This window comes from Selaginella moellendorffii, unplaced genomic scaffold, assembly GCF_000143415.4.
Source record: "Selaginella moellendorffii unplaced genomic scaffold, v1.0 SELMOscaffold_119, whole genome shotgun sequence".
NCBI classification, from domain to species: Eukaryota; Viridiplantae; Streptophyta; class Lycopodiopsida; order Selaginellales; family Selaginellaceae; genus Selaginella; species Selaginella moellendorffii.
Genome location: NW_003314380.1, coordinates 62532 through 89935, shown reverse-complemented (window position 1 = coordinate 89935; position 27404 = coordinate 62532). Strand labels below are relative to the sequence as shown.

Below are 27404 nucleotides of genomic sequence, written 5' to 3'. Positions count from 1 at the left end.
GATTAAGAAGTTAAGCCTTGGAGAACTTTGAAAGCTTGCTGATGTGATGCCATGTAAATAGATAAGGAGCATCTAGTAAGCAGTTTTAGTATTTGTTCTAGTGCAAGGTTTGAAATATTTGGCATTTTCTCTTGCTAGTCTGGAGTGCACAAGGACACAAACTCCTTTGTCCTAAATTTGCCTGCAATGACACAATCGAAGTCACTCTGGCTTGGGCTCTCAAGACTTTCAAAAACGCTTGACCACCCCTCTCAAGCTTGAAGCTTAATCTATGCACTCTGGTTCTGGAAAAACCAAGTCACTGAAGTTTACAAATTGGAGATTTAAGCAAGCTTAAAATAGTGCATAATCAATCCTGTGCTCAACTTTGCCAAGCTTAAAGAACATTAACTATGTCAAGGACAAAACCATAGAATGAACAAAGAGAAGGATAAACAAAGAAAAGATAAGACATTGCGTAAATTACCCTAACAGATTGAATGCAAGGTATAGATAAAACACATATCCCATCCATTTGTTCGTTCAGAACAGCTTTGGGTTGCTAGACTCATGAGATTCACTTCCAATCCTTCACAGACAATGCTCTTGATATCTTAGCTTTTTGTTGCCGGTGGGAATCTTGTTCAAAAACTGGAAGAGCTTAAACAGCCACTGCTAGAGAAAAATAGATGTCCAAGAATTCATAGCTTCATTAACATACTTGAAGGATGCAGCAGGCTGGCTGCTAGATAGTGACTCCCAGCTACCGTAAAGTGCTGAGGCACTCCTCCAAGATCCAAAGCAAGTATGATCTTGAAACTACAGGACATGAAACTGTAGCTACTAGCCAAAGAAGAAGAATACGAATTCTCTTGAAAGAGTGAGAAAGGATTTGCAAATCTCACATACCTTGTATCTTAAATAGAACAGAGAGTACCAACATCAAGGCCAAAGAGATGCATGAATGCCACAAAAGATAAAGATTTGCAGATTTTCTCACCATTTGTTCCAGAATAAGTCGCAATAGCCAAAAGCATTGGTCAAAAGTCTCGTCTGAGTCCAGGTTAGTTGTTTCTTGGCACTGAAAAAGAGAATAAACCTGGAACAAAAAATAAATGGAAACGTTTCAACTGTTTTAATCTAATCAAATAGTAACTGTCCAATGAAAAGCACATTCATAAATAATATTCTAAAAGGGGAATATATCACCTTGATGCTAAATGCAAATAACAGATTTAGTAAAAATACTAGCAAAGACCCTAGCTCCGCTAAGAGATATAGCATACCTAAGATGAATACATCTTCTTTTTAGCGGAGCTAGGAAAAATAAAGATGGAAAGATGTTGTTATATATACTTTGGAGCAGAACAACATGTAAGTCTGAAAAAAATAAAAGAGATAGCCATGTCTAACAAGTTAATAGTCATTTACAACTTTTGATGTTACAAGTTAGTCATAGTAGCTTTGTAGGTGCATGATGCAAGTGCTAAGAACTTGCATCCACTCTTGCCATATAGAAGAGGGGAAGAATTACTGGCAAAGATACTGGGATTGTCCTTTTTTAAGGTTGATAGGCCATAGTTTATCAAAAAAAAAAAAAAATGGAAGAAGGGAAAAGGAGGAAATATACTAGTGTTGCCATTAATTCTCTCCTTGCATCCTCCCCACTGCTAGCAAGTCTTCTAGCAATTTATCCAATGATAATGAGCTTTTGCCATGAGTCTTTGCAGCTAAGTTGATTAAGCATAACTTCAAAACTGAAAGAAAGAGTATAATGGTACTTTAGGAATTCATTGTTGCTGCCAAATTTGATAGCAAAAAGTGGATGTTTGTATACTGCTCATTCAAAATTTCTGTTTATTTGCCCAACAGGGTCTAAATGCTAATGAGTAACTGTATTACTATTATCTTGCTTGGTGGAGTGATGTTATGGAAATATGCTCATTTCCTTCAAAAATTACCAAAATGAGGTCTTCCTAGGATTGCCTTATCAAAGTACATGGTATAGTACAAAAAAATTACAATAATAATTCACAACATCCTATGGTGCAATAAAGGCTTATTCATTCCTTGGCTTGGGATGGAAAAGAAAAGCATGTAAAAGGGAGTCATGCAACTTTACCATCAATGTATATGTTAAATTGGACTTTGTGAGTTAGAAGATGGTGGTGCCCAACTTTGGAGGTAGGGCCTATGTTGTTAACATACTAACTTGGCTTCGCACAGCAAAACTTTACCTTCCTTTCCTAGCTGCGAGCTGGAAGCCATGTAAAACAAATGGTGGTAGGCAGAGGCCAATGATATCAACAGCAGTCAGTTGTTTGGCCTTTTCTTTGGTGCCTATACCACCAACACTGGCTTCACAGCCCTTACCTAGTGTGTGCATTTCCAAGCAGTCAGCCCTACTCATTGCAAGAGGCAATGTGATGGCTCAAGTAGTACATTGCATACCATGTCACTAATAACAACCTACTCACTTAGTGCTGGCCACTTCTGGTAACAATTACCAAGACATTCTCGCTATTGAGCTGATGAGTCATGCTACAAAGGGCATCCTTCCAAGACTGTGGGAACCTACTTGCACAGTGAATGAGAATGAAATTCCCAATTACACCTCTACTTGTAGGCAATTATGGTAAAGCCTCTACTATCCAGCTGCTGACTCTAACACTGGGCTCATGGACACATAAGTTAATAAGGACCCTAACTCCACTGGGAGAAGTAGAGAACATTTTAATTTGAGAAGATGTAGTTGTGCATACTTTGGAATAGAACAACACATCTTTTAAAAATAAAACAACAGAATAATGATTTATTGTGATTCTCTTGGTAATGAGATTTAATGGTCACTTATGTAATTTTTTTCTTAGTTGAAAATAGGGAGCACAATCTATTTCACTATTGTGATGAACATTTAACACATGACTCTTTAAAAAATGTTTGCCAGGAAGCAATGCTCCGAGTCCTAAAACAAATTCCCATAAATATGGAAATTCAACCACTATCATCTTCCAGATCTTATTTGAATTTTGTAAAATGTTGTAACTACTCTTGCTTCATCACGACCAAAACCTAAAACACTTGAAAAAGAATGTAGAACACTAAATCACCAACATTTATCCTCTCTAGTTCAAAATTCTTTTGCAAGAAAATGATTAAAGCAATAAGGTTTACCATTGAAATGCATACTTTCCATTTATATTGTCACCAATTCTTCCACTCCTTGTCACTTGATGGCCAATGATTGTAAGCCATCAAGAAGCACATGCAAGTAATGCCATCAGCTTGGAATCCTTCTCATTACATCCTCCCAAAGTTTTTTCAAACACATGGAGAGCATCTTGACAAGGTATGAATCTAAATGTCCTATCCAAGTCTGTCTCTATCTGAAAATCCTTCTTAGAAACACTTTTGACATGACTTGAATATTTTGGATGTGCACAATGTCCTCCTATCTTAAGAAGCCAAGACAGGATTTTATGCAATGCAACATGCTCAAGGTACTTTGCTTTTGTCATCCAAACTTTCTTTTCTCCCAAGGTTTAAAATTCTACTCTCTGCTAGGAAGTTTTCCTGACCCCTCCAAGATTCTAATCAAGAGACTCAAGTTTCTAATCAAAGCGTCTTCTCACAGCTATACAGAGCCTCTGCCCTCAGCTATACAGATATTTCCAGAGCCTTTTTGGTTCTTTTTTTTCTTTCTATTCTTGTTTTCATCTCTCATTTTCTAGGCATCTTCATCAATTTGCCTAAAACTTAACGATGATCCTGATCTTGCCGCAAGCAGCACTGGTGGGAATGTCACTGCTGGTGGACAACAGTAGCATTGACACGACCTAGAGCGTAGCAATCTCATTTTTTTCATCACTTTCAGAGAGAAGCATAGAGACATCCAACAAGAATGCCAAAGCTGGAGTGCCTCTACTTCATTCTGCCATGAACTATCATGCTGCATAAGCTCCTTGCCATTAAAGCAATTCACAAAAGCTAAGGGTTTCTTTATATTCGACTAGTCATAGCTGTACATGCTATTTCATCTTAGTGTGATGCTAGAGCCACCTCAAGCTCCTGTTTAAGCTCCAGCAACTTTGGTGTGAACTGCCATTCTCCTGGAAAGAAGTAAAATAACATTATCAAACAGGGAAGAGACGCACAAAAACATGATACCATAGGCTGATGATCTATTGGTTCCTTCAAAATTATTGAGCTCTCGGGCACATTTGCAGATTCTCCAACCTCTGTAAAATGGCTTCCACCAACACTCAGAGCAGGAGACACCTCTGATTGGCTTTTGTATGTATTCAGTACATGCATCTGACAGCTTCCACCTCAATACAAGTCACAGTCTAAAAAAAAACCAAGGCTATTAATGTTTCTTCGCCATTCAAACACATGAAGACGAGACTCAATCCCTAGGCAGGACAGAAAATGACAAATGGAATCGGAGTAAGGCCAGCAAGGATAATCAAAATAGCATACCTCACATGCAATATATGTCCGTGCTGGCTTATATTGCTTTCCATGTCATTGTTTCCAGATCACAGATGTTGAGGTCATTGAGCAGACAACTATTGGAGTCTTCTCCACCAAACATGACTCCACTAAGCAGGATCTGATCAGCGAAACAGACTGGCCCCTCAAACAGCAAATGGTCAATCTCAGGTTCGTGATACAGTAGGTCACATGCACCGGAGCTTGTCCATATGTTGGAAAAAGCAACCAAGTGAAAGTCTGTATATCAAAAACATGAACTGGAGATAGAGAGCACTGAAGTGAGACACTGAAATGCATTATATTAACCTGAGATAGAGTCAAGGGTTTCTCAAGTGGCCACCAACAAACAACATCCTGTCCTCCAGAATCTGAAAACACTCAGGAATATTGTAAGATGAAAGTATAAAGCTAAAAAAATTACCAGGCTATGACCAGCACAGGGTGGGATCAGTGGCATGGACAAGGACAAAAGGAGACATTGGGAGCTTTTGCTCAACTTTGGACCAGGTCAGTGTTCTTAGATTGAGCACCTATGGCAAAGGTGCAACATCAGTTAAGTCCCCGTGTCAAAAGCATGAACTTGAGATAGAGAGCACTGAAGTGAGATGGATCTCAAAGCTCCTCTACATTACATTAACCTGAGACAGAGTCGGGGAAGTTTTATGAGTGGCCACCCACAACAAAAAGCATCCTGTCTCTAAACATTTTTGTTGTGTGAAGGCTGGATCCTCGCCCCTGTATTTCCCATCCCACCAGATTCCAAAGCTTCAGCGATCCACCAACGTTCTCCAGGATCTGGATATGAGGTGGAAGAAGGGATGTGTCCGCAAACTCCACGGCATCCTCCACAATCTCCTCGTTCTTCTTTTCGATGGCTTTCAACTCTGCCTCACTGGCTAGTCTTTCTTCCAGCAAGTACTTCTTGAAAGGAGGGATGGGATTGCAAGCGGCATGCTTGCTCTTTTGCTCTGGACAGAAAGAAAGAACAAAGTCTAGCTTCTAAAGAACCAGAAGAGAGTGAAGAACAAAGCAAGGCACTTACCAGGCTTGCAGAGCTCGTCCAGATTGGTGAGAGAATGACCTCTATATACTGATGAGTCTCACACTCCACTAATATCAGGCCGTCACCCCTCTGAGCTCTCGCAATGGCTTCCTTGGCCACCTCACCGACTTTGAGCATGTCCATTCCATCGATGTGAACTCCATGCATACAAAAGCCTCTCTTTTCTTCCAGATCTCCGGCACTAATGTAGCTTGAAAGTGGTCCATGGCGATTGCCCAGAGGTTGTTCTCCACCACGTGGACAATCGAGGTAGACAGATACTAGAGGTGAAAACCATTCATTGCAAACATCAATCTCTCTATAATAGTGGAGCACTTTCTTCCATTTTCATCTCCGTGACAATCCCACCATTTGCTGATGGCAGCAAGAGGGATGGAGGAGAGTTGTTTACAGCAGGGTGTACTCTTGAAGGCTTGGATTTAAATCATTGTCTTGCATAATGCTGCAAAGTTTTAGTTATAACACAAAAATGAAAAAATATAAAGCCATTTCACCAATTTCCTCAACTTTTTCCCCTTGCGACTTGACTACAAGTCTGGATCTTGTTCCTGCAAGTGAAAGTGAAAGTCCCTGTGTGAAAAGCATGAACTGGAGATAGAGAGCACTGAAGTGAGATGGATCTCAAAGCTCCTCTGCATTACATTAACCTGAGACAGAGTCGGGGAAGTTTTTTGAGTGGCCACCCACAACAAACAGTTATTAAAGAGCGAAAAGCTACATACCTGGACATCGTTCACATAGTGGTTCCCTCCAATCATGAACATCTTATTGTGTACAACCACTGCTGCATGCTGCACACCAAGGTTTACAATGTAGTTTCACACACAAAAAAAGACAAACCTGATAGTGAGATGCTGATCTTCATTGAAGCGTTGCCACCCCTTTGGCACTTGATCTATGCCATCTATTTGAATTTTTTGAATTTGAATCATTAGATTATAAGTATATTCAGAAATAATATTCTAAAAATGGAATAAAAGATGCCAGATGCCATATGCCAATAGCACGTTTAAATAAGGGAGTATGATGATAACAAAATTCACTGTCAAATGTTTTGCTTGGACTAAAGGAAAATTATGTGGTAAACAGATTATAATAAGCACTCATATTCCAGCTCCATTTTTTAGGGACAATGTTAATCCTCCACAACACTTTGATCAATTCATATGGTTTAATTCAACATAAGTTGCAGCATAGGTTACTAGAACATGTATTAGTTAATTTACTCTAATTTAAATAGGTTTTAAATTTGAAAAAAAAACACTTTACAACCAAAGTTAGAAGCTCAAGCCCAAAACTTTCTCAAGAAATTAAAAAAAAAAAAAAAAAACAAATATGTGAAAATTACAAATACTTGCTCAAAGAATAACATATTTAAAGGCATTGGAGTTGAAAGTTGAAGGCAAAAGTTAAAAGTAACAGTATCAAACAATAATACCATCATCACAAATTTATAGTTCTCAACCTTGGAATTGATACTATAAATGGGGAGGTCTATGGTAAAATTTTCATCCCTTGCAAGCATATATATATTTCTTATTATGTATTTGTTGGAATGGATTCAAATACTAAGCTTTAGATCTGCAATATTATGGATGTTACATTATTATTAATAAATTTTTTATATTAAATTACAGAGAAATAAGACAAGAAAGATATTTATATTATTAATAAAAATAATTTATATAAAATTACATTATAAATAGAGAATTCTTACTCTAATAATTAGTCTCAATACAAAATTTGCTTTTAGTTATTACAATAAAGCTTTAGGTTTGCTTAATCAAACCTGTAAGGATGGTAATGGATATACCTAGAATATGCTTAAATATCCTAAGATATTCTACCATCTAATGGTTGATATGCAATAAGATTAATTTTATGTTTATAAATTATAAAATTTAGATCAATTGGATTAATAAATACGATAATAAAACAAAATGTGACTGCATGCAACATGCAGATTAACTGAAAAATAGGATCTAAACTCTGAACCTCTATTAGTTAACAATTGCCACTAAGAATTTGAGATTGGATTTAATTTTATTATAATTAATGTTCTTTTTATCCTTTATTGCCTCTAAAACTGTCAATTTAAAACCTTGACAGAATCCTTTGGGTATAACAGAATATTCTAAGAATATTACAGCAATGTCGTATATGTCGATTATCTCGTTTGAGGAGCTACGTGAAAGAATATATTGAAGCCAGTGATCTGAGAGTGCTGGGACATCGCTGTAAATATTAAATGAGGCAAGTCATGTATTTTACTTGCATATGCAACGTTTCCACCTTCGTGTAAAGATGCTCGGCTCATAGACAACGTATCGTCGATTGGATCAATGCGACTGGAGGAACTTCCTCTGCTTTCGATAACAAAGTGCACTCACGCTAGAAAAGAATGCAATGAGTCTCCAGTACTCGTTGTGCAATGCTGCGTGAAGAATGCCCTATAAAACAGATCAATCAGGTAATCGACGACAGAAACCACATGGTTGGGCTGGTGGCCCTCTAGAGCGGTAACATTCCTTGAGAACCACGACACAGGATGAAATCACCGTCTTTGTGCGTCTCCTCTTATTGTTGAGCCAGTAAGAGATTTGTTGCTCACTCAATCCTGTCTCTGCTACCAACTCACTTCTTTCTTCGTCCTGAATAGATGCAAGTGTTAGTTTCTATACATAGGGAAGAAAAGACCATAAGAAGCAAGAATCTTACCGTCGGATACGGATTTTCTATGTTCTTCTTCCACCATTCTTCCAGCTTCTCTGTTGCAGCTATGGGGTGGAGATATCTTTTTGCATCTTCTGGCCGTGCCTGCTGGAGAATGTCGTGCTGGTGCTGCTGATCTTCTTGAAAACAAGAATTCTCCCCTCCATCTCCGGAGTGAATTCGTTCCAACGAGAAACGCTGCAGCAATGCGTCTTCCCGAAAACCTGTAAGCGGAAAAGCGAGTAAAAGAAGAGCTTTGACTCACCCTTTGATGACTGCTCTGCCTGCATTGGCGCGTCACCATGCTTTAGCGCCGATGCGAAGGCAGCAGCGCAGGACTCGTTCTCCTCCTGCTGCTCGAGAAACCGAAGCAAGGAATCAAACTCCTGGCTATTGAGCTCGCCATTGAACGGGAGATCCCCCCAGACGCATCCATGATCGGCCAGCGCGCACAGGGGCGTTGTCGAAAATGGATGGCTACATCTTAGAAACGTGGCGAGAAAGCGACGAGACCGCGGGAGTCGAGGGATCAGAGCGCCCGTTCTCTAGCTCGGGGGATTCGTCTGTGATCCTTCGCCGCCGGTTGGATGACCCGGGGATTTTCTCTAAGATCAAAACTGGGCCGTAGGATGGTGTCATCGGACGGCTAAACCCAGTGGCTGATTTTGGTGTTCAAATTCAAAGAATATTCGATGGTCCCTCGTTGATAAGAAAAGGAAAATCACCCTTTATAAATATATATACATTTGAATTAATATAAACATTAATTATAATTAAGTTAGTTTTAATGTACTATTAACAATTACCACTTCACTGCATTTGTGCAGGGGATCGTGAGCTCGGATTTGTGGACCTTTCGAGGCTGGTGATGCTGCTCGTTGCGTAGTGGAGCGAAGATCTCATCATCGTCAGCCACCACAAAGAAATCCCTGCTCCAATTGCTGTTCCTCTTGGCGGGGCGGGGCTTGTTGGGCGGCTGCGGCGGCGCCCACGCTGCTGGCTCGGGAATTTGGTGCTGCCGCCCTTTTGGAGTCGCGCATTCTTCCTCTTTCCTTTCCTCTGCGGCCTGGCTCCCACTCATCCTACGATCTTCCGCCTCCAATTGGGGAGAGATCTTAACACTTCGAAGCCCAATTCCACACAAATTCATGCCAAGAAATCCACTCACACTCGCTCGGTGGAGCTCTAGATCCAGCGCTGTTGCTCTCCCCTTTGATCTTGGCAAAGAATTGGCAAAGAAAGCTCCCGCCGCCGCCGCCGCCGCCGGGGACACTAGAGCAGCACAAAACACTCTTTCCAGTTGAGTGTCGGGAGCTATAGGCGCTGCCCGCTGCCCGCTACTTTGAAATGCCGCTAACTAAACTGCCGGGCAGCGCGGCCTAACCGCCGGGCAGCGTGTTCTTTCAGTTGACTCCCGCTATTTTAGGGAAGAACTGAGATACTGTCGCTTCACTTGGCTGGCGAGCTCCGAAAAATCGGTATTTTCTCGCGTTTTCTCGCTTTTCTCGGCTTGCTGATTGGCTGGAAAAGCTTTTTTTAATCTCTTATTTACATAAAAAATCTCTTTTTCTCTTTGCTCACTGCGACCATTCTACTGGATCCCCGAGCTGGGCTTTCAAGAGCACGGAGAAGGCGCCTTTTTGGCTCCAGAGCGCTTTCACCTGGAAAAAATCCTCGCTTCCATTCTCTGGGAAGAGAACAGGCGAGCACACACGAATTTGTAAAGAAAACAATGGAAGAGAAGAAAAACAACCTTTGCTGCAGTGAATGGTGCTCTTCCATGTGATTCCAGCTTGCACTCGCCCTTTAGAGGCAACTGAGCAGATCGGCGATATAGTATTCCTCCCGTGCCTCTGAACAGCCTGTACGACAAGTAAATGCCATTTAAATTTTCTCTCGCATCGTCGTGGAAGCTGCACGAACATACCTGCAAGATCACGCTCTTCCCGGCGTAGTGATCGTTGCTGTATCTGGAAAACACGCTTAATCCTCTGGCAAATCTGCACAAGCCGAAAAACAAATGGCATAGAAAATCGTATCTCTTTGCTTGAAAGAACTGAAGAAATAGAATAAGATTTACTCACTTGTGAGAGGTTGCAATCCCCCAGGCCGGTGGCGACGAAAAGTCGGTGCTGGAAACGATGCTCGACAAGGAATGTTTATCGTCTTGAGAACTGCAATGAAGAACAAAAAAAGAAAAACGTAAGAAAAGAAGTATGTGAAAGAACACACACTGATTGGTGCTAAAAAATTACAGCAGTTTTGCACCACATCATGCTCTCCACGGCGACACGATGGCGACAACGCAAGTCAGTCCCAGCGGTGAGAGAGATTCGTCCATCCGCAAGTCGAGGGATTGGAGGCGTGTGGATAATTCTCACACGGAGCTCTGTGAATTGGATGCTCGTCCCCTCGATCACACTGTCCACCATGGTTCTCGATCCAATCTAGAAAGAAAAACGAAGAAAGTTGATCGAAAACAGTCAGTTCTCCATTAGAACGATTGAAGAAAACCAGAACTTTCAAACAAAAAACCAAGAAAGTTACACTCTGGAACGATCGAAGAAAACTAGAACTTTGAAAGAAAAGTTGATCAATAACAATCAAAACTAGAATTTTGCAAGGAAGATCGTGGAAAACTTACAGCGTGGGAGCCAGTGAGACGCAGCCTCTTGTCCGGATCATTCCCTCTCTCTCTAATTTCTTTAGGCCTGGAAGAGATATTACCGGGAGGAGAAGAATTCCGACCTAGGGGGCCGCTGATTCGAGACCCCAGCGCGGCGGAGCTGAAGAGCAGCATTGCGCGCTCGGCATTGAGCGCCACGGAATCCTCCGGCCGGTGATCCAAGACGGAGCGCGCACCTCGCGCGATCCGAGCCAGCAGAGAATGCCGCCCCGCCGGGAGCGGCCTCACACGTTCCAATGCGCCGACCACGCGTAGCACTGGGAAATCACAAGCAGCGCTGCCGGGGTGTGCCTCCTCCTCCTCCATAGCCGAAAACCTCAAATCTCCCCGATCTACAGCCGTTCGATTAGATCCATCGAAGCCGTTCGTTGATAAGCCCAAAGCCCTAACTCAAAACTTATTGTCATTTAGTTTCTTTGGACAATGCATTTTTTTTCTTTGGATTCTTCTGACATATTTCACGAAGAGTGCTTGTAAATGGCTCTTTTGTTGATCTTCTGGAGTGGCCTTGCGTTTTTCCCCTGTTGCAAAACCATAGAAAATATCCATCTAAAAAAATGATTTTTAACAGTTTACCTGCAGGAGAGCTATGACCCTTTTGATCTGGCTGCTAGAAACTGTTCCCGTCTGTAGAAAATGTGATGGTTTCGCAAGAAAAAAAATGAAGAAAAAGAGTGATTTTGAGAGCAAACCTTCTTCAGTATTGTCCAAAGAATCCCTTCGCTGCAGGGTGGAGTTGTGAGCGATCCAAGGTATCGGTAATAACCTCCGTGAAGATTGATATAGTTGGAGAGGTTGATGGTAGCGTTTCCTCCTTTGAGCTTGAGTATCTGGAGCATTAGTGCGTTAGCGGCTATACTTTCTTTTATCCCAACGCTACTGACTTGATCGAGCAGTGGATCGCTCCTTCCGAGCTTGAAGAGCTTAGACACCACTGTGATCTGCGATGAATTTGGTGCTACCTTGTGAACCAAGTGAAGCTCCAGCGGGAAGCTGTGAATCTCTCTCTGTGAATTCGACCAAGAAAATAGAGATTTTCTTAAGTTTACCGAGTTCCATCCACGGTGTGCTCGCTTGGGATGTGGAAGTGGAAATCTGTGAGCGTATATGTTGCCCGGTTGAGTGGAAGTGTGCAGTGTGCTCCAGCAATGAACACCTGAGCAAGGAGAACGAACATAAACTTGTGAATGATGGATCACAAAAACTTCTGGAGTTTCTCTGGATTTGCCTTGAAAATGTACTGGCTGGAAGCGATGGAGCAAACGCTGCTCTGGTAGTGGGCTCGCAGGCCTGGCAAGCTGGAGTTTAGCTCGGCGTGCTTGCTTCGGATGGCAATCGGCGACTGCGCCTTTCCATCGCTACACTCTTTCCAGTCGCTCTTGAGATCGCCCCAGTGTCTTGGACCTCGAGCTCCAACGTAACTATAGTCGATCACTGCAAGCAACACAAAAACAATCAAAGTCGAGGGATCTCAAACAAAGAGATCAACTTCATCCACAGAAAACTAAAAGATGACATACCCAGTGCAAGCGAGCATTGAGACAAGATGACGACGAGCAGCGGAAGAGTCCAGAACTGTGGCAATCCAAGCAGCATTCTCATCGTTCAGCAGACCTTTCCTTTTTATCTTCGTCTTCTTGCTCTTCTTGGAGTTTTTCTCGCGCTTTGATTGCATTGCTCTTAAGAAAGCGAGGCCGCTGGCTACGTCCTTGTCACGTACAAAGCAAAGCCACAGGGAGCTTTTCTTTACCCCATCTCCGAGTGCGCGTTGTACACACCGACATTGCTCTCTATCTCTTCCCATCGGTGCGGTCCCAAAAAAATCCCCATTTGTGCAAACCTGGAAAGATTCATATTCCCTCCCACACTTTCGTCTCTCCTGGATCGATTCCATAACGAAAATCTCCTCCTTTTTGGAGGTAGCTCACCGGCGCATTCACGGACGAGGGATGAGCCACCCAGCCTTCGTTTTTATGGGTTTAGGGTTCCTTGAATTCCCGTCATGACGGCATATGCCGCGCCGGGGATATTCCGTCCGCCGCGTTGGATCCGGTCAACTGGCTGTGGCGGCTAGGTAGTCCAATGTTGTCGCGCTGATCCAAGAAACCGGTCGATCCCGCCGATCGATCGCAATGAAGCGGCTGTCCATCGGCGCCAAGCTTGGCGCCCTAGCGGCCTTCGTGATCTTCTCCTACTATCTGGGACGCCCTGTCTACTGGGAGGTCTTGTCGCGGGCGGTCCAGGGCTATGGTCGATCGGTGAATTTCGGAGCTGCCTCGCGGTCCTCCTACATTCTTTCGTCGCCGCCTTTGCCTGGTGAGTGAGATTCCAGCTCGCGATCTTGGAGCCCTCGCTCGAGTTTTTGTTCTTTATGTTATCTTTCTCTCTTTTGCAAGCAACCAATTTAGTGGATCTCATTCACTCACTGCCGGTCTTTGCTAGATGAGACGAAATTAAAGGAGAGAGGTGGCCGTGAGGATCCGACCACTGTGCGTGATCCCAAGAAGTTTATGAATCACGACGTGCTCAAGAAGGCTATCTGGGAAATTCCTCCGCATGGATCAGAGCTTCCACCCCGCGAGGCGTTTGTGCTCTCGAAAGAAATGGTGGAGTTTCGGGCGAAGAAGAACGTGATCATGGTGACTTTCGCGAACCACGCATTCGAGGACTTTGTGCTGACTTGGGTGAGGCACTTAACTGATGTTGGTGTCACCAATCTTCTCGTTGGTACGTCTAAGTTTGCCATAGCCTCGAGCTAAGTACACCTTTCTTTTGTTGTTTTGATCAGGTGCTATGGATCGAAAGATTTTGGAGGAGCTTTTCTGGAAAGGTGTCCCGGTTTTTGACATGGGCAGTGAGATGAATCCTGCTGATGTTGGATGGGGAACTCCCGTGTTTCATAAAATGGGACGTGAGAAGGTTTTCTTGGTGAATGCGATCATGGCAATGGGATTCGAAGTTTTATTCTGTGACACTGACATGGTGTGGATGAAGGTACGAGTTTTCATCGTCTCGTGTGACCTTTCGCACTTTTCTCGGACGTTGGAACCAGCTCGGGTGTTTTGCAGAATCCATTACCATACATGGAGCGCTATCCTGATGCTGATGTTTTGGTGTCTAGTGACGCCGTGATAGCGACTGTGACTGACGAATCTCTGGAAGATTGGAGACGATGTAAGTTTCCGAACGCATGGTTTTGTTTCCCTCCGTTTCATGTTTTTTCCTCTGTTTTGCAGCTTATGCGGCTCTCAACATTGGTATTTTTCACTGGAGGCCAACTGAAGCCGCGAAGAAGTTCGCACGGGCCTGGCAGATCCAGCTCGAAGATGAAAAGATTTGGGACCAGAACGGTTTCAACGAGCTGATTCAAAATGGGACGCGCGAGGCTGTCGATCCCGACAACGACCGTGGATTGTTTTATGCCTTCGACAGAACATTGAAAGTCGGTATACTTCCCGTGAGCATGTTCTGCAGTGGACATACGTACTTCGTACAGGTCCGCATGCTATCGCTTGAAAGATTAGATAAGATTCTAAAGATATTGCTTGATGGTGGCAGCATTTGTACAAGCAGCTGGGACTAGACGTGTATGCCGTACACACGACATTCCAGTTTGCGGGAACTGAAGGAAAGAGGCATCGGCTCCGGGAGGCCCAACTCTTTTTTGACAAGCCAGAGTATTATCAAGGCAAGAGTTTCTTCTTTCTATTCTTTCAAATCTGTAAGCTTTCTCTCGGCTTTACAGGGCGTTTCATAGCGTTCGACGCTTCCATACCGAAGGAGCTACTGACGGGAGGGAACCACTCCGTCGAGACGCATTTCGCGTTGGTCAACTACCAAGTATTTTCTCATTGTACTTTTCTCAAACTGCGGTTCTTCTTCTAATCCTTGAGGATCGGTTGTAGCAGCGGAACTCACAGCTTTATTCTTTCATCACTCGCTCACACTGTTTAGTTGTTTGGTGCAGATGAAACGAGTGCGGGAAGCGCTTGCTGTGGCATACGTTCTGAATCGAACTTTGGTACGTGGTGTTCAAGCATCTCACATTTTTTTGCTGATTTATTTTCCTCCAGGTGATGCCCGAAATGTGGTGTAGGAACGATCGACTGTGGTTTGGTCATCCGGGTATTTTGCACGACACGAAAACACCACAGCCGTTTTTGTGTCCCATGGACCATGTTTTCGAGGCAAGCTTTTACTTCGGTGTTCTATTCTATCTCTTCCTTACGCCGCAGGCTCAACAGGTTTCGAATATGTTGAAAAATATGCCAGAGGAAGAGTTCGGGCCTGCGATAGACTTCCGGGAGTATTCTTTTCTGGAAAATCCTCGAGTTCCACAAGAGGTACAGTACTAATAAACAAACAAGTTGTCCACTGACACAGAGATTTCTTTCAGATAAAAACCTCGAGGCTATCCATCCGGTTGTGTTCTCGAGGCAAGAACTGTAGCTCGGAAGTATCTCAAGGAGCTATCGAACTACCGATAAACATGACTGACACCCAGGTACTAGCGTAAACACTAGTCACTTTCAAAATCACTCTAAACAATGGCAAATTTCTTTTTGCAGCTTAGAGACGAGTTCTCCAGACACAAGGACGTCAAAATCCTCGACTTTTCGACAATGAAAAACGTTTTTGGCGGCTTTGTTGACAAGGTCAGTGAGTGAAGCCAAAACGTGCTTCCAGTTCACTGTTTTCTTGCGCTTTTTGTCAGGACAAAGCTTTAAAGTTTAGGAGGCGGCTCCAGAGATACACGGCAATATGGTGCTGCTTGGAGAGCCTGGAAAGAGGCCACATTTACTACGATTTTTTCTGGGACGAGAAGCCTGGGTGGAAACCTCTACCGCCCACACGGCCTGAAAACGATCATCCACCTTTCGATTAGAAACTTAACAAAGTTTGACAAGATTTTCCTCCCTATCAAAAAATAAACATACGAAAAGAGCGAAGAACAAAGAAGGTGCGTTTGCAAGTAAAGAGATTTTATTCCTTGGCCATACTTACATGGAGCAGAAGAAACCGGATCTTCACCCCCCATTCACGAACCAGCGAAGAAACCAAAAAAAAAAAAAAAGTGAAGCACAAGAGAAGAACAGGAGATCTCTCCCTCAGTGAAACCACCAGTGTCTCTGAGAAGTACCTGGAACGTCGTTGGAGTGGAACATCATCTGGAACTCTTGGAACAATCGATCGGGTTGTCTCCCCACGAGATGGTTGGCCAGAGATATAAACATGAATCCCATCACGCTCAGCACTGGTCCCACGGCGAGAATGAGCCAGCTCCGCGATATTCCCCGGTAGCCACCACCGCCACCACCACCACCACTGGTCACTTCCTCGCTGCTATCTCGGCAACTTTCTTCGCTAGAACCTCCAGAGTTTTGCCCCCGGTCGGCACCACTGCTGCTCTCTTCGCCACCAATCGTAGTAGCAGCGGTAGTAGTAGTAGCAGCAGCAGGAGTGGCACTAGCCGCAGTGCCAGGAGTGGAGTCCTGGGCTTTGCGGCCCTTCTTTTGCTCCTCGTAGTCGGGATCATCCGTGGGAAGCTCGTAGCGGCAGACCGGGCAAGAGTTTCTCGATCCCAGCCATGGCAGGATGCAGTCCTGGTGGTAGAGGTGCAAGCACGGCAGCTGCTTGGCGGGCTCGTCCAGCATCAGCTGCTCCTTGCATATAGCGCACACCGCGATCCCGCTGTCTATGTGGTGCTGCGCGATCTTCACCATCTCCAGCTCGTCCACTGCCGACTTGGCCGCCGGGGGAGCACCGCGCCGGGTGGTGTCGTTCTCCGCCAGCTGCTGGAGGAGCTGCTCGAATCCTCTAGAGTCGAGGTAGTCGCCCGGGTTGCCCAGGTACACGTCCGGGAGCTCCAGCCGGACCTCGAGGTTCTGCTCCAACAAGTTCTGGAAGATCTCCCTCATGTAGAAAGTGAGGTTGTTCCTGGCCCTGCTCACTCGCTCCTCCCGATCGCCGCCAGAGTCGTCGCCAACCACGTCCGCATCGATCCTGGTGGTGTGGGTGATCACTCCTCCGTCCTCCTCCTCCTCGGCCTCTTCCCACTCGTCGTCGTCCTCGTTGAGATCAAAGCCCTCCAGCTCCAGCCGCAAGCCACCGGTCTCACTGTCGCTCTCGTGCTCCTCAGAGAGATCGTCCTGCCCGAGCTGCCGCTCCCGGACGATCATCACGCGACCTTCAGCAGCTGTTCCAGGCGCTTCCTCCCCTCCAGATCGAGCAGGCAATTCGCCCTCTTCAACAGTGTCGCCAGGAGGATTCGGTCCACCATTCTCGATCTCCAGCGCATTGGCCCCCGCGGCATCGCTGGAAGCCCCTTGCCGGCTGTTCGCCCTCGACGCCTCGAGAAGGATCTGGACCATCTGGAGCATCTGGTGGGGATACATATGCTCCAGGGCGTCGCTGAGAGGGATGGTGTCGTGAGCTCTCCTGCGCCGCCGCCTCGACTGGCGGCCAAATTCTGGAGCCGCAGCTGCCGCCGTCGCGATGGCCTCCACAAATCCACCCTCACACTCGGCGCATGTCATGCCGTCCTGGGCCCCCGCCACAGCTACCTCCTTCTCGCATTGGTAGCAGAAATACCTCGGGCTCTCATCGCCATCGCCGCCGCTGCTCGCCTGTGCGGTATGATCTGCCATGGCGCTCGCTATGGATCGATCTGCAGCCAAGCCGATCAACACAGATCAAAACCTCCCGGAATCGCGAGAAAGAGACTCACATCCCCAGGCGAAGAAAACCCTTTCTCCCTACGCGCCCTAACCCTAAGAACACTATGGATCTGCTTTTCAGTGGAAAATGTATGCCTTTGGAGCAATCGCTCCGACACGTCAGACATATCTGCCGACGTGTAACACTTTAAGACACGAGTCACGACGTGGCGGTCCGGACACTTGGCACGTCACTATAAGGCAGCACACTTGTCATTACACGTCATCAATAAGGGACATGTCTCTTGTTGGATTGCTTGGCCCTCTTGAGCACCAGATTGCTCGAAACCCAAGCACTGCTCTCAAACTCGGAGCTCGAGCTCGGTTTGCTCCAGCTGCAAAGCCGTCCATCTTCGCCGCCGGACCAGCAAAAGAGCTCGCTTTGATCGAAAGTTTTCACGCTCCGGACGACTGCGGTGTGACCTCCTTCCAGAACCGAGCAAACTGGGCCGATCTGGCCGGAGCAGTGCGTGTCACCACCGCATTTCGTGTAGTTCACCGGGAACATTCCAATCGTGCCCCCGAGAGTTCCTGCTACGAGGCACAGGCCGTCTAGTGTCGGGGAGTAGTGGCAGTCGATCAAGTAGTTAACCTGTGTCGATGCTTGCTGCCGTGAGAGACGAATCTATCGTGGAAAGAAGTATACTTACAGGTGTTAGTGACCATGCAGCGGAAGCTCTCGATCTCGTGTCTCCAAAGTCTGCCTCTAGCCTCTTCTCTTCGAAGTTCCAAACGCTGCAGGATGACCAAGACTTGAGATCCAGTAACGAGATAGTGCTAGTTACCTCAAGGACTCTGTATGAGTTAGGCACCAAACTTTCTCATTAGATTCGCCATAGAATCCTATCCTCGCAACTGAAGTACCCACGCTCAAGACCTGCGTGATCCAGCGATTTCACAGCTAGCGAGAGAATAAAGAATAAGCTTACAGAATCTAGGCCCTCGTCGTCATTGATGCCTCCACTCGTATCGATCGCGCACATCAAACCATCCACTGATGCAGAAAGAAGCTTGTCCATTTTGTTTGGATGGAACCGTACCTGTCAAGCACAGTCAGAAAAATTCCAGCTCTCTTTCTTTTTCTCCTTTCTGCTAGACAGACCTGTGTGACGTCCTCAGTGTGGCATTCCTCTAAGCATCCTAATTGCTTCTTGGTTCTCCAGTCCCAGAACATAATCTGCACAAACAGCACAGTACTGGAGGCAGTATTTCCAAAGTTCCTGTTAAGCCTTTAGTGGAAGTACCTGTGCTTGGCTTCCAGCAGCGATCAAGTTTCCACTCATCCCACCTAAGCTAAAACTCCACAGTTCTCTAGGAGATGGAGATTTTAGACAGCCTATCTGTAGATAGGAAAAGGGAAAATCTTAGAAGGAAAGTAAAAACTATACACACAGACCTGTCTGTGCGTTCGCGTATCCCAAATTCTTAGCGTTCCATCCGTGGAAGAAGAACACAACTTATGGGGCGCCAAAGGACTAGGAAAGGCAATGTCTGTAATGGTACTGGTGTGACCCGATAATTCCCCAAGCAGCTTGTCCTTGACAGGAGAATAGAGCTTGATCCCATTCGTGGACAGGGACACGGCCATCATGCTATCCCCACTGAAAGAAATCCCGGAGATCAAAGCGAGATCCAAGGGCGCCATACCTGGTCGAGATGTCGAAGATGTAATCCGGATTGTCCGGCGCGCCGAAGCTCGCCTGGATCGCCTTCTTGAGGCTGTAGCGCTGCGAGCCTCCGCCAGTACTCGCGCTCTCCATCGGCCCTGGAATGCCAAAACCCTAAACCCAGCAGACAGAATATCCCACGCCGTCGGGAGATATTCCGTCTTCGTGCACCTCACACTCCGGTGCATTAAAGAACCGAGGCCTTCAAGGAGGAGGAAGGAGACGATCCCAACGCCAAAGAGTAGAAAGCCTGTCCTCCCGTCCTCTAGCTTTAATGGGTGTCTCCCACTCAACGATGCCAGTGGAGTACAAAGGGGCGACGAGGAAGGGGGGATCACCACTGTCCTATTCGAGTTTCTTCTGCCTTCTTCGATCGAGGCGCGCGCCTGGACGATGATTTCCCTGGCGATTTCTCTCCTTTTCTGCTCTCTCTCGGTCTCGCGCGCGCAGCTCATCCCCGCGGCCTTCACGTTTGGCGATTCCACTGTCGATGCCGGCAACAACGACTACCTCAAGACGATCTTCCGGGCCAATTTCCCGCCCTATGGCCGGGACTTCGACACCAAGCAGCCCACTGGGCGATTCAGCAACGGGAGGACTCCCTCGGATTATCTCGGTGAGTGGATGGATTCCTTGTTTCTTCATATGTTGCAGCGATCGATTCGGGCAAATGTGCGTTGTTTGCAGCGGCTTTGCTGGGACTGCCGCTCGCTCTCCCATACTTGGATCCCTCAGCCAAGGGGCAAAACATCGTCACGGGTGTGAATTTCGCAACGGGAGGATCTGGATACCTGTCAGAGACTGGAGCGACGCTGGTGATTTTCGAAAATTTGCCAAGAACAGCACAGTGTTCTCTGTTTTTCTTATCAATCCTCTGTTTTCGCTGTTCTTGTGCTTGAGCAGAATGTGCCAGGCCTGGATGGCCAGCTCCAGTGGTTCAAATCCTACACGCAGAATCTCGTCAAGATCGTCGGGAAGGCGAATGCGACGAACATCATCTCGCAGGGGGTCTACACATTGAGCACTGGCAGCAACGATTACGTCGCGAATTACTACGTCAATCCCCTCGTCCAGGAGAAGTATAGCAGGAACGCCTTTCGCTCGCTGCTCCTCAGCTCCTTCACCCAATTCACCAAGGTAGCCTCCACTCTTGTTTCAATTCTCTCGCTCCATCGATACCGATATCGATTTCTCATCTCCATCGCATCGCCAGGCGCTCTACAGCTTGGGTGCTCGCAGGATCGCGGTGGTGAGCATGGCGCCGCTGGGATGCCTGCCATCGATGGTCACCCTCTACGGGAAAGGATCGCTCAGCTGCGTCGACTTCGCCAACCGCGACGCCCGCCTCTTCAATCGGGCGCTCAACTCGACAGTGACATCGATCAGAGCGAGCCTCAAGGACATCAAGCTCGCCTACATTGACATCTACCCGCTGGTCGAGGACGTTATCAAGAACCCTTCCAAGAACGGTGCGTAAGGGGTGATCGATCGATCAGAACAACTGCTTCGGTGGAGCGATACTGATTGTTTGATCGACTTGCAGGGTTTGAGCAGACCACCACTGGGTGTTGCGGCATCGGCAGGCTGGCCGTCAGCATCCTTTGTAACGAGCATTCAATCGGGACGTGCAGCAATGCCAGCAAGTACGTGTTCTGGGACAGCTTTCACCCAACCAGCACCATGAATCAGCTCATTGCAAATACTGCTTTCAACCAGGGAATTGGCCAACTCCTGTGAAAGAGAGAGCTCTGTGTAGGATATATTAATGAAAAGAGGATGATCCTTTGTTGTTAAGGCAAATGCACAGGATTTGTTCTTGGGTTGGGTGTGAAGCAGAATCACCTCTTGCCGCTTTCATTCATTCATGTATTGTTTAAAACTGTACAGGATCTAGATTCATTCATATACTGTTTACATGGTCTCGCAGCACCAAGCATGAGATAGACATTGAGGTGTATCGATTCAAGTTATATGTTTGGATGTAATAAAAAGAACAGCAACAGCTCATTGCAATCAATCAGCCAACTCTTGTGAAAGAAAAATTGGTAGGATGTTTTAATGAGAAGAGCGCAATGCAGCAATTCTCCTATTAAGGCAAACAGGTTATATTCTTCAGTGAAAAGAACTCAATGCAGGCAGCATATCCCCTGTTAAGGCAAATGCACAGGACTTATTCCTTTGTTAAAAGGTTGGTTTCATTTGTCAGAACACTCTTTCTACAAACAAAAAATCGGCTTTTTTACTAGTCTTGCACCACAACTTTGCATTGAGTTTGGCGAGCAGCTGACACGTATCACATATAAGTTTTTTGGCCTTTTCTTCTCCATGCAGCAACTCTGAAGAGCTTGTGATATCTTGATTTAATCGATGGTACCTCAGACAATGGTCATGTTTCGTGAAATTATACTATGGCTTGGCTAAGCTCCCCATCGAGTTTAGTCAGTCACACTTAAACGTCCATTTTCTTAAGCGTGTTTTAATCTAGGGCTCTTCTCGCTCGGCGCCATGGGGGGGACGCTCGCTGCCCACGCTCTACCAGGTATCTTTCTCATCGCCATCGGCTTCTGGCACCAGCTCCGCGCGATCTCCACCTACATTCGCTCGCCCCGCGACTACTCCGCCAGGCTATGGCACCCGGTCGCCGGCCTCCGCGGCCGGATCAAGCACCTCGAGCTCTACATCCTCCTCCTCGCTCTTCCCATCGCCATTGTCTACGAGCTGGCCGCCTCCACCGATTTCCAGGCCCTCCTCCAGATCGGCGCCCCCAACACCCGGGTCGTCGACTTCCAGCGCGCCGCCATGCTCCTCGGCTTCCTGTTCCTCGTCGTCGTGCTGCTCGTCAGTGACACGACGCTGTGGCTTCCACTCCCCGCCGAAGCAGCCTTCCTCCTCTCCGCGGTAGCGTTTGGGATCGAGTGGATGGTTCTGTCCCAGCACGGCCAGGATCTTGAGGGGAAATGCAATGCCATCCTCTCCAACCTCGCGGCGGCGTGCTCGATCTCAGCGGCGCTGCTGGCCTGGAAACCCACTGCCATCCTCGCCGATCTGGTGTTGACCGAGTCGATCCTTCTGCAGGGATCGTGGCTCGTGCAGTCAGGCTTGACGCTCTTCGTCAAGAGCTTCACGCCGGAGGGCTGCCACCAGCTGCTGGATCTTCCGCGAGGAGTTGGAGGAAGCACCAAGTGTGATCTCGAGGAAGCTAGAGCTCGGGCCTTCTCGCTCGTGGACCTGGCTTTTATCTGTCACCTCCTGGTGGCGATGGTGGTGAGCTCGTTTCTCTACTGTGGAGTCGCCAGGAGGAGAAGCAGTGGTGGTGGCTACGAACATCTGCCAGTTGTGGACATCGAGTCCAGTAATGGGAGCTCCATACCTATGAAACCGATCACGAAGCAAGCTCAGTACTAGGAGCCCAAGAAATAAAAAGAAAAGGAGTATAGAACCTTTGACGACGATCGATCGAAGTTACAAAACTTTGCGAGTCTGGAAAAGAGTCAATCTGTAACAGAAACCATACCTGTGCTTTGTGCGTCTTTGGTTTTGTTTCTTGAATGTATGATATAGTGAAAATGGAAGTTTCCTTCACGTGTAACTCGAGCATAAGCTTTACTCTCGCTCACCTTCTTTCGAGCTATGGCTTAGTCAACATACAGTGATTAGCAAAGATCATCGCAAACATCATTGCAACCTTACGCTGTCGTGAGGAGAATCATAAGCCCCTCTCTTATGTTTATTGCCTGCTGTATATCTGGAATTCTTCTGGATCAAGAAAAAATAAGAATTGTACTATGCCGCTGTAGCAAAGGTTGCTCAGGCAAGCCTACAATCGTTGCCAGAAAAAAGTTTATCTGAATCCTACACCGAAGAACAAAAGCCCAGACAAGATCAAACGAAGAGAAGCTAGATCCTAGAGGAAAAAGAAACAGCATTACCTTGACTTGGAACTGCGTGAGCGTAGGAATTCCCACATGAGACACAGCGAGCGCTCCAAAATAATTCCCCACCACCACAGCCTTCTCGACGGACAGGCCTCGATAGAGCCCCGCAGTGAATCCACCCAAGAAACTATCTCCAGCACCAGTTGGATCGAGCTCGCTCGCCGGAAACGCCGGGACGTGATACTCGTTGCTCTTGATGTAGACCGTGCTGCCTTTGTCACCGTTTGTGACGATCACACACGTCTTTTGGCGAGCGTTCTCCAGATCGATGTACTTGGCCTCGGACTGGGCCGCCTTGACGAAAGAAACCCTGTCTAGCATCCCATAGAACTCCGTGTCCTCGAGCTTGCGATATTTGACCACTCCCGTCACCGGATCGATGAGCCGGATGAGCGCCTGGAGATCCACGATCACCCGATCGCACAGCTTGATAATCCTCTCCAGCGCCTCGGGCAGAATCTCGCCGGCGACGCCCGCTGCCAGGCCGATCCCATAGCGGCTCCGCCGAGCGCCGCCGAAATCCGACGAGACAATTGGATCGCACATCTTGACCGCTCGCAGCACGCGATCTTCATCCTCGGCGCCTGTGTAATCCGCCACGAAGTGCGTCGTCGCCGATCGCTCGACAACCACTGGCGGATGCGATACCCTAGACCGATAGGCGAAATCCGGGCCGACCTTGGAGATTACCTCCGATTCCACGCCAAGAGCGTCGAGGACATTCACCAGGTAACCCGCCGATCCGCCCAGGGTATCGGTGCGCGAGGATCGAGTGATGATCGTGTCGTGGCAGTAGTTCCCCACAATGAGGATCGGCCCAGCGAGCCCTGGCCCATCGCAGCCGTTGGACTCCACGATGCCGTCATCCTCTTCGTCCATTGAATGCCCTAGCATGCTCCTCTAGTTTCACGCGAAGAGGAAAGAGGAGACGAATATTTAGGGCTTTTTAGGACAATGTGGAATACCACGTGGCACTCTGTAGTGCTGCCAGGTGGCACTTTGTGTTAAGAATTAGGGTTTTAGTTTAAGGGTTTACCTGTTTTAGGGTTCCTCGAGAATGCACACTGGGTAGGAGCGATGATGCTGCCCATTCCAGGGCTGTCCAGGGTTTCTCCTGTCGCGCGTGGATTTACACTGCTGTGCCACGCTCGGAGAACCGGGATTTGGAGCTCCCGGAGCCAGAGATGGGGGCTTCTGGTGCGATGCTGCGGGACGAGCGAGGTAAGCAGCTCGAAAGCTCCCCCGCCGGCAGTGGATTACCAGACGCCCTTTGCGAATCCGCTCGAAGGATTGGCAGCATTGATTGCATTGAGCACTTCCGGGAAGATTATAGGCAAGGACGCTCACGGGAATATCGTCGTCAAGGACGCGGAGGACGCTGGGAATGCGGGGTCTGGCGTGAAGGAAGTGAAGGAAAAGAAGAAAGCTGTCGCTAAGGTTCCAAAGAAAGAGGAGGAGCTCAAGAAGAAAGATATACGTTCTCCCAAGGTGAAAAAGGTGCCGACTCCAGAGCCAAAGTTCTCCAAAGCTGCTAGGAGGTTCTTCAACATGAGATTCCGGAAAGCTGAAAGATTGAGCAAAGTTATGGCGGCTGCTGGAGGTGACTAGATTTTTTTTCTTCTGCTTTTTTTCCTCACTCTCTAGCCACGTTTATAACTATCTACCTTGCAGTGGCATCGAGGCGTGCTTGCGAAGAGATCATATTTGCTGGCAAGGTTGTTGTGAATGGTAAAGTTTGCAGGACACCCGAGGTCTGTCTTTTCTTTATTTCGATTGACTTTGAAGGTAGTGACATATGCTCTGACAGACTCATGTAGATCCACTGAAAGATCTTATATACATTGACGGGAAGCCAATTCCTCGGAGGCTGCCTCCAAAAATGGTTTTCGCTCTGTACAAACCAAAAGGGTGAGCTGTTATTGTCACCAGATGCTAGAGTTCTCAATGTTTGATACCATGTGTAGCTACATTTGCTCTGATGCCAAGGATGACAAGAAAACAGTCTACTTACTACTTGAAAAGTACCTTAAGACATGGGTTAGTGTATTTCGATTCGGAGTTTGTCGTTTAATCCTTTGTATTTGCAGGAAAAAAATAACCCGGGACTAACAAAGCCTAGATTCTTTACAGTCGGTCGCTTAGATGTTGCCACAACTGGTCTTATATTCGTTACGAATGACGGTAAGAAAGCAAAGAATTGAGAAGAATCTCTCATGCTTACGACTGAAACAGGTGAATTTGCTCAAAAGGTTTCGCATCCATCGTCGGGTATCACAAAAGAGTAAGATCTTACAAAATGAAAAAGAGCTCATACAGCTGTTGTGCAGGTATCTTGTTACTGTGGATAATGAAAGTGTCACAAAGAGGCAACTAAAAAGAATAGCAAGTGGAACAGAGATTGACGGGGTTATGTGCGTCCCAATCTCCGTCGAGCTTGTAAAGTCGGAGCCAGGAGATAGCAGGCATAGAATACGTGTTGTCGTAAGTCCAGTTGGATTCCCTGGCTTTTCATCTGACTAAGCTGGAACTTGCAGGTTACGGAAGGACGAAATCACGAGGTACGGCAGCTGGTAGAGAGTGCATTTCTCAAGGTATATGAACTTCTGTATTCCTCTTGCAACTGCCTGACTGGTTGTTCCACCAGGTTCATGCTCTCAAAAGAGTTCGCGTCGGTGGACTGCGTCTCCCTTCCAAGCTAAGGTACTGCAGTGCATTTTTGTTTTGTTTGTTTAGTTTTGCGTCCCTTGCATTGCAGTTCTGGGATGTTCATTCAACTAACACAGTCCCAAATCAAACAAGTGGTTGAGAGGGATCCAGTGCTACTCGAAACCGGACGGGCTCCATTGCCGCTTGCAAGCTCTGCAAGTGGCAGCAAAGATCTGGTTCTACAGGAGGAGGAGAAGAGCGCAGCCGTGGCGGCCAAGAATTACCCACTTACGATCGAGCGGAAGGAGGTCCAAGCGATCATCGAGTCCAACAAGATCAAGCCATTGATGATGGAAGAAGTAAGGAGGGTGGTGAGTGTTCGTAAACAGCATCCTACAAGACGGGTTCGTGCAGTGGTTTTCAAGTGAAATCTTTTCTTCCTTGTTTTGTGCTCCTGACCGATTTGCCTGTATAAACAACGAAGATTGCGCGCCATCGCTTTACGTTTCTACGATCGTGCTGATCGGCCCCAGGCGAGAAAAAGACGAGGCTTTAATTCTTTTGCTGGAGGTTCTTATGATCTTGAACTGTTCGTTCAGATAGAGTGCTTTTCACGATGGAAGAAATGCGCGACAAGACACCACTCACTCACTGTTTATGGGATCGCGCTTATTGCGAAAGCCATCGAATCATTTGACACTCACTTGGACAAGGTACTTTAGCTCAACGTGGAAAGAGACGCTACGAATCTTCGGGTAAGTGCCATGATTATTCACTACCATAGGTGAGTGAGTGAGCGAGTTTTTGTGGTAGACGTGTGGCTTCTTTCTCTGTGGCTACTTGCATTTTTTTTTCCTCTGAAAAGCATCGGATGATCTGTACTAGATCTGTGCAGTGCTAGCCGCAAAGCTTTCATTCCTTTCACCCGAGAGTGTCAGTTCTACTTGAGTTCCAACTTTAAATCATACAGGAAAGAGAGAAACGAAGCAAGAGAAGAAAAAGAAGCCTTTGATAAAAGTGGAAAAGCAAAGCTCTTTGGGGAATGAAAACATCCTCCCCTGGAGTTGTATTCTCTCACCACAGCAAAGCAATTCAGTGCTCTACAACTTTTTTTGATCCTTTATTTTTCACCAAGTCAACAAGGAAAAGAAAAGAAACAGATTTTTAAAAAAAACTGAAAAAAAAAGGAGAACTTCTTGAACTAAATGTTTGTAGCTAGCAATGTTGGTTCACGTGGGGGAGTTTGTCTGTAGTACTCCAGGTCTGTCTCAGTACTCTCCATTCAATTCTAGGCCAAAGTACGCGTACGTAAATATTCCACTTCAAGTTGAACTAGGAAGGACCAGCCTTGGTTGATAGGCTTGGATGATTTGTGAATCATAGGCAGAGCTTGGCCGCTCAATTCAACCATCAGATCCTTATTCTTCTTTCTGGACAGCACTAGGTAGAATTCCTCAAACTAGGAGCAAATCAAGGCCAGGGCAGGGGAGCTTTGGACCACAATTG

The 27404-nt window shown here is 46.6% G+C and overlaps 9 protein-coding genes across 10 annotated transcripts; 4 read left to right on the top strand and 5 right to left on the bottom strand.

The window, feature by feature from the left end:
- Positions 1 to 9765: 9765 nt before the first annotated feature.
- LOC112342804 lies at positions 9766 to 11334 on the bottom strand. The gene is made up of 6 exons (XM_024665215.1): positions 10893 to 11334; positions 10517 to 10695; positions 10333 to 10422; positions 10176 to 10248; positions 10002 to 10110; positions 9766 to 9935 (listed from the first exon to the last, which is right to left on the bottom strand). The coding sequence occupies exons 1-6, from the start codon at positions 11238 to 11240 to the stop codon at positions 9826 to 9828; spliced, it is 909 nt and encodes a 302-aa protein (XP_024520983.1). The 5' UTR covers positions 11241 to 11334; the 3' UTR covers positions 9766 to 9825.
- On the bottom strand, positions 11321 to 12566 carry LOC9639541 (carbonic anhydrase). Its single transcript, XM_024665216.1, has 7 exons — positions 12455 to 12566; positions 12163 to 12368; positions 11984 to 12090; positions 11819 to 11927; positions 11627 to 11764; positions 11511 to 11561; positions 11321 to 11455 (listed from the first exon to the last, which is right to left on the bottom strand). Exons 1-7 carry the CDS (start codon positions 12534 to 12536, stop codon positions 11393 to 11395), a joined length of 756 nt encoding a protein of 251 aa, XP_024520984.1. The 5' UTR covers positions 12537 to 12566; the 3' UTR covers positions 11321 to 11392.
- Positions 12567 to 12982: 416 nt separating this feature from the next.
- LOC9639477 (arabinosyltransferase XEG113) lies at positions 12983 to 15931 on the top strand. Its single transcript, XM_024665153.1, has 13 exons — positions 12983 to 13250; positions 13377 to 13661; positions 13723 to 13928; positions 14003 to 14108; positions 14171 to 14430; positions 14493 to 14622; positions 14680 to 14774; positions 14902 to 14955; positions 15008 to 15121; positions 15179 to 15277; positions 15331 to 15438; positions 15503 to 15589; positions 15649 to 15931. Exons 1-13 carry the CDS (start codon positions 13067 to 13069, stop codon positions 15817 to 15819), a joined length of 1899 nt encoding a protein of 632 aa, XP_024520921.1. The 5' UTR covers positions 12983 to 13066; the 3' UTR covers positions 15820 to 15931.
- LOC9639476 (E3 ubiquitin-protein ligase RNF6) lies at positions 15476 to 17703 on the bottom strand. 2 transcript variants are annotated; one of them, XR_002991080.1, is made up of 3 exons: positions 17662 to 17703; positions 15939 to 17601; positions 15476 to 15790 (listed from the first exon to the last, which is right to left on the bottom strand). XR_002991080.1 is itself a non-coding variant. In XM_002991315.2 (2 exons), the coding sequence occupies exon 2, from the start codon at positions 17579 to 17581 to the stop codon at positions 16043 to 16045; it is 1539 nt and encodes a 512-aa protein (XP_002991361.1). In that variant the 5' UTR covers positions 17582 to 17601; positions 17662 to 17703; the 3' UTR covers positions 15900 to 16042. The 2 variants fall into 2 exon arrangements, 1 of the variants encoding a protein (XP_002991361.1); XM_002991315.2 differs by lacking the exon at positions 15476 to 15790 and having other exon boundaries at positions 15900 to 17601.
- Positions 17704 to 17841: 138 nt separating this feature from the next.
- Positions 17842 to 19434, bottom strand: LOC9639540 (WD repeat-containing protein GTS1). Its single transcript, XM_024665155.1, has 8 exons — positions 19298 to 19434; positions 19047 to 19251; positions 18895 to 18990; positions 18753 to 18827; positions 18580 to 18690; positions 18436 to 18527; positions 18301 to 18385; positions 17842 to 18242 (listed from the first exon to the last, which is right to left on the bottom strand). Exons 1-8 carry the CDS (start codon positions 19408 to 19410, stop codon positions 17877 to 17879), a joined length of 1143 nt encoding a protein of 380 aa, XP_024520923.1. The 5' UTR covers positions 19411 to 19434; the 3' UTR covers positions 17842 to 17876.
- Positions 19435 to 19681: 247 nt separating this feature from the next.
- Positions 19682 to 21111, top strand: LOC9639539 (GDSL esterase/lipase APG). Its single transcript, XM_002991378.2, has 5 exons — positions 19682 to 19933; positions 20005 to 20132; positions 20221 to 20454; positions 20531 to 20786; positions 20861 to 21111. The coding sequence occupies exons 1-5, from the start codon at positions 19711 to 19713 to the stop codon at positions 21052 to 21054; spliced, it is 1035 nt and encodes a 344-aa protein (XP_002991424.1). The 5' UTR covers positions 19682 to 19710; the 3' UTR covers positions 21055 to 21111.
- A 544-nt stretch (positions 21112 to 21655) lies between these two features.
- On the top strand, positions 21656 to 22903 carry LOC9639475. Its single transcript, XM_002991377.2, has one exon. It carries the CDS (start codon positions 21823 to 21825, stop codon positions 22720 to 22722), a length of 900 nt encoding a protein of 299 aa, XP_002991423.1. The 5' UTR covers positions 21656 to 21822; the 3' UTR covers positions 22723 to 22903.
- Positions 22904 to 22914: 11 nt separating this feature from the next.
- On the bottom strand, positions 22915 to 24146 carry LOC9639538 (inositol 3-kinase). Its single transcript, XM_024665166.1, has 2 exons — positions 23247 to 24146; positions 22915 to 23169 (listed from the first exon to the last, which is right to left on the bottom strand). Exons 1-2 carry the CDS (start codon positions 24144 to 24146, stop codon positions 23125 to 23127), a joined length of 945 nt encoding a protein of 314 aa, XP_024520934.1. The 3' UTR covers positions 22915 to 23124.
- A 151-nt stretch (positions 24147 to 24297) lies between these two features.
- LOC9639474 (putative ribosomal large subunit pseudouridine synthase SVR1, chloroplastic) lies at positions 24298 to 26405 on the top strand. Its single transcript, XM_002991376.2, has 10 exons — positions 24298 to 24852; positions 24924 to 25003; positions 25060 to 25160; positions 25217 to 25289; positions 25340 to 25433; positions 25485 to 25533; positions 25580 to 25733; positions 25787 to 25843; positions 25897 to 25952; positions 26008 to 26405. Exons 1-10 carry the CDS (start codon positions 24330 to 24332, stop codon positions 26324 to 26326), a joined length of 1506 nt encoding a protein of 501 aa, XP_002991422.2. The 5' UTR covers positions 24298 to 24329; the 3' UTR covers positions 26327 to 26405.
- Positions 26406 to 27404: the final 999 nt, after the last annotated feature.

Bases quoted from the DNA above. Each gene is read 5' to 3' on its own strand.
- LOC112342804 (XM_024665215.1), bottom strand. From the start codon at position 11,240: ATGGAGGAGGAGGAGGCACACCCCGGCAGCGCTGCTTGTGATTTCCCA. The intron at 10,696-10,892 runs GTAAGTTTTCCA...TTTTCTTTCTAG, and splicing joins GTCTCACTGGCTCCCACGCT to ATTGGATCGAGAACCATGGT. The intron at 10,423-10,516 runs GTGCAAAACTGC...TCTTCATTGCAG, and splicing joins GCCGTGGAGAGCATGATGTG to TTCTCAAGACGATAAACATT.
- LOC9639541 (XM_024665216.1), bottom strand. From the start codon at position 12,536: ATGAGAATGCTGCTTGGATTGCCACAGTTCTGGACTCTTCCGCTGCTC. The intron at 12,369-12,454 runs GTATGTCATCTT...TGTTGCTTGCAG, and splicing joins TCAATGCTCGCTTGCACTGG to TGATCGACTATAGTTACGTT. The intron at 11,562-11,626 runs GTTTGCTCTCAA...CATTTTCTACAG, and splicing joins TTTGGACAATACTGAAGAAG to ACGGGAACAGTTTCTAGCAG.
- LOC9639477 (XM_024665153.1), top strand. From the start codon at position 13,067: ATGAAGCGGCTGTCCATCGGCGCCAAGCTTGGCGCCCTAGCGGCCTTC. The intron at 13,662-13,722 runs GTACGTCTAAGT...TGTTTTGATCAG, and splicing joins TGTCACCAATCTTCTCGTTG to GTGCTATGGATCGAAAGATT. The intron at 14,431-14,492 runs GTCCGCATGCTA...TGATGGTGGCAG, and splicing joins GACATACGTACTTCGTACAG to CATTTGTACAAGCAGCTGGG.
- LOC9639476 (XM_002991315.2), bottom strand. From the start codon at position 17,581: ATGGCAGATCATACCGCACAGGCGAGCAGCGGCGGCGATGGCGATGAG.
- LOC9639540 (XM_024665155.1), bottom strand. From the start codon at position 19,410: ATGGAGAGCGCGAGTACTGGCGGAGGCTCGCAGCGCTACAGCCTCAAG. The intron at 18,691-18,752 runs GTCTGTCTAGCA...TGTGCTTGACAG, and splicing joins ACACTGAGGACGTCACACAG to GTACGGTTCCATCCAAACAA. The intron at 18,386-18,435 runs GTAACTAGCACT...GTCATCCTGCAG, and splicing joins ACTCATACAGAGTCCTTGAG to CGTTTGGAACTTCGAAGAGA.
- LOC9639539 (XM_002991378.2), top strand. From the start codon at position 19,711: ATGATTTCCCTGGCGATTTCTCTCCTTTTCTGCTCTCTCTCGGTCTCG. The intron at 20,455-20,530 runs GTAGCCTCCACT...TCGCATCGCCAG, and splicing joins CCTTCACCCAATTCACCAAG to GCGCTCTACAGCTTGGGTGC. The intron at 20,787-20,860 runs GTGCGTAAGGGG...ATCGACTTGCAG, and splicing joins CAAGAACCCTTCCAAGAACG to GGTTTGAGCAGACCACCACT.
- LOC9639475 (XM_002991377.2), top strand. From the start codon at position 21,823: ATGGGGGGGACGCTCGCTGCCCACGCTCTACCAGGTATCTTTCTCATC.
- LOC9639538 (XM_024665166.1), bottom strand. From the start codon at position 24,146: ATGCTAGGGCATTCAATGGACGAAGAGGATGACGGCATCGTGGAGTCC. The intron at 23,170-23,246 runs GTAATGCTGTTT...TCTTCGGTGTAG, and splicing joins TCACGCAGTTCCAAGTCAAG to GATTCAGATAAACTTTTTTC.
- LOC9639474 (XM_002991376.2), top strand. From the start codon at position 24,330: ATGATGCTGCCCATTCCAGGGCTGTCCAGGGTTTCTCCTGTCGCGCGT. The intron at 24,853-24,923 runs GTGACTAGATTT...TCTACCTTGCAG, and splicing joins AGTTATGGCGGCTGCTGGAG to TGGCATCGAGGCGTGCTTGC. The intron at 25,534-25,579 runs GTAAGATCTTAC...GCTGTTGTGCAG, and splicing joins TCGTCGGGTATCACAAAAGA to GTATCTTGTTACTGTGGATA.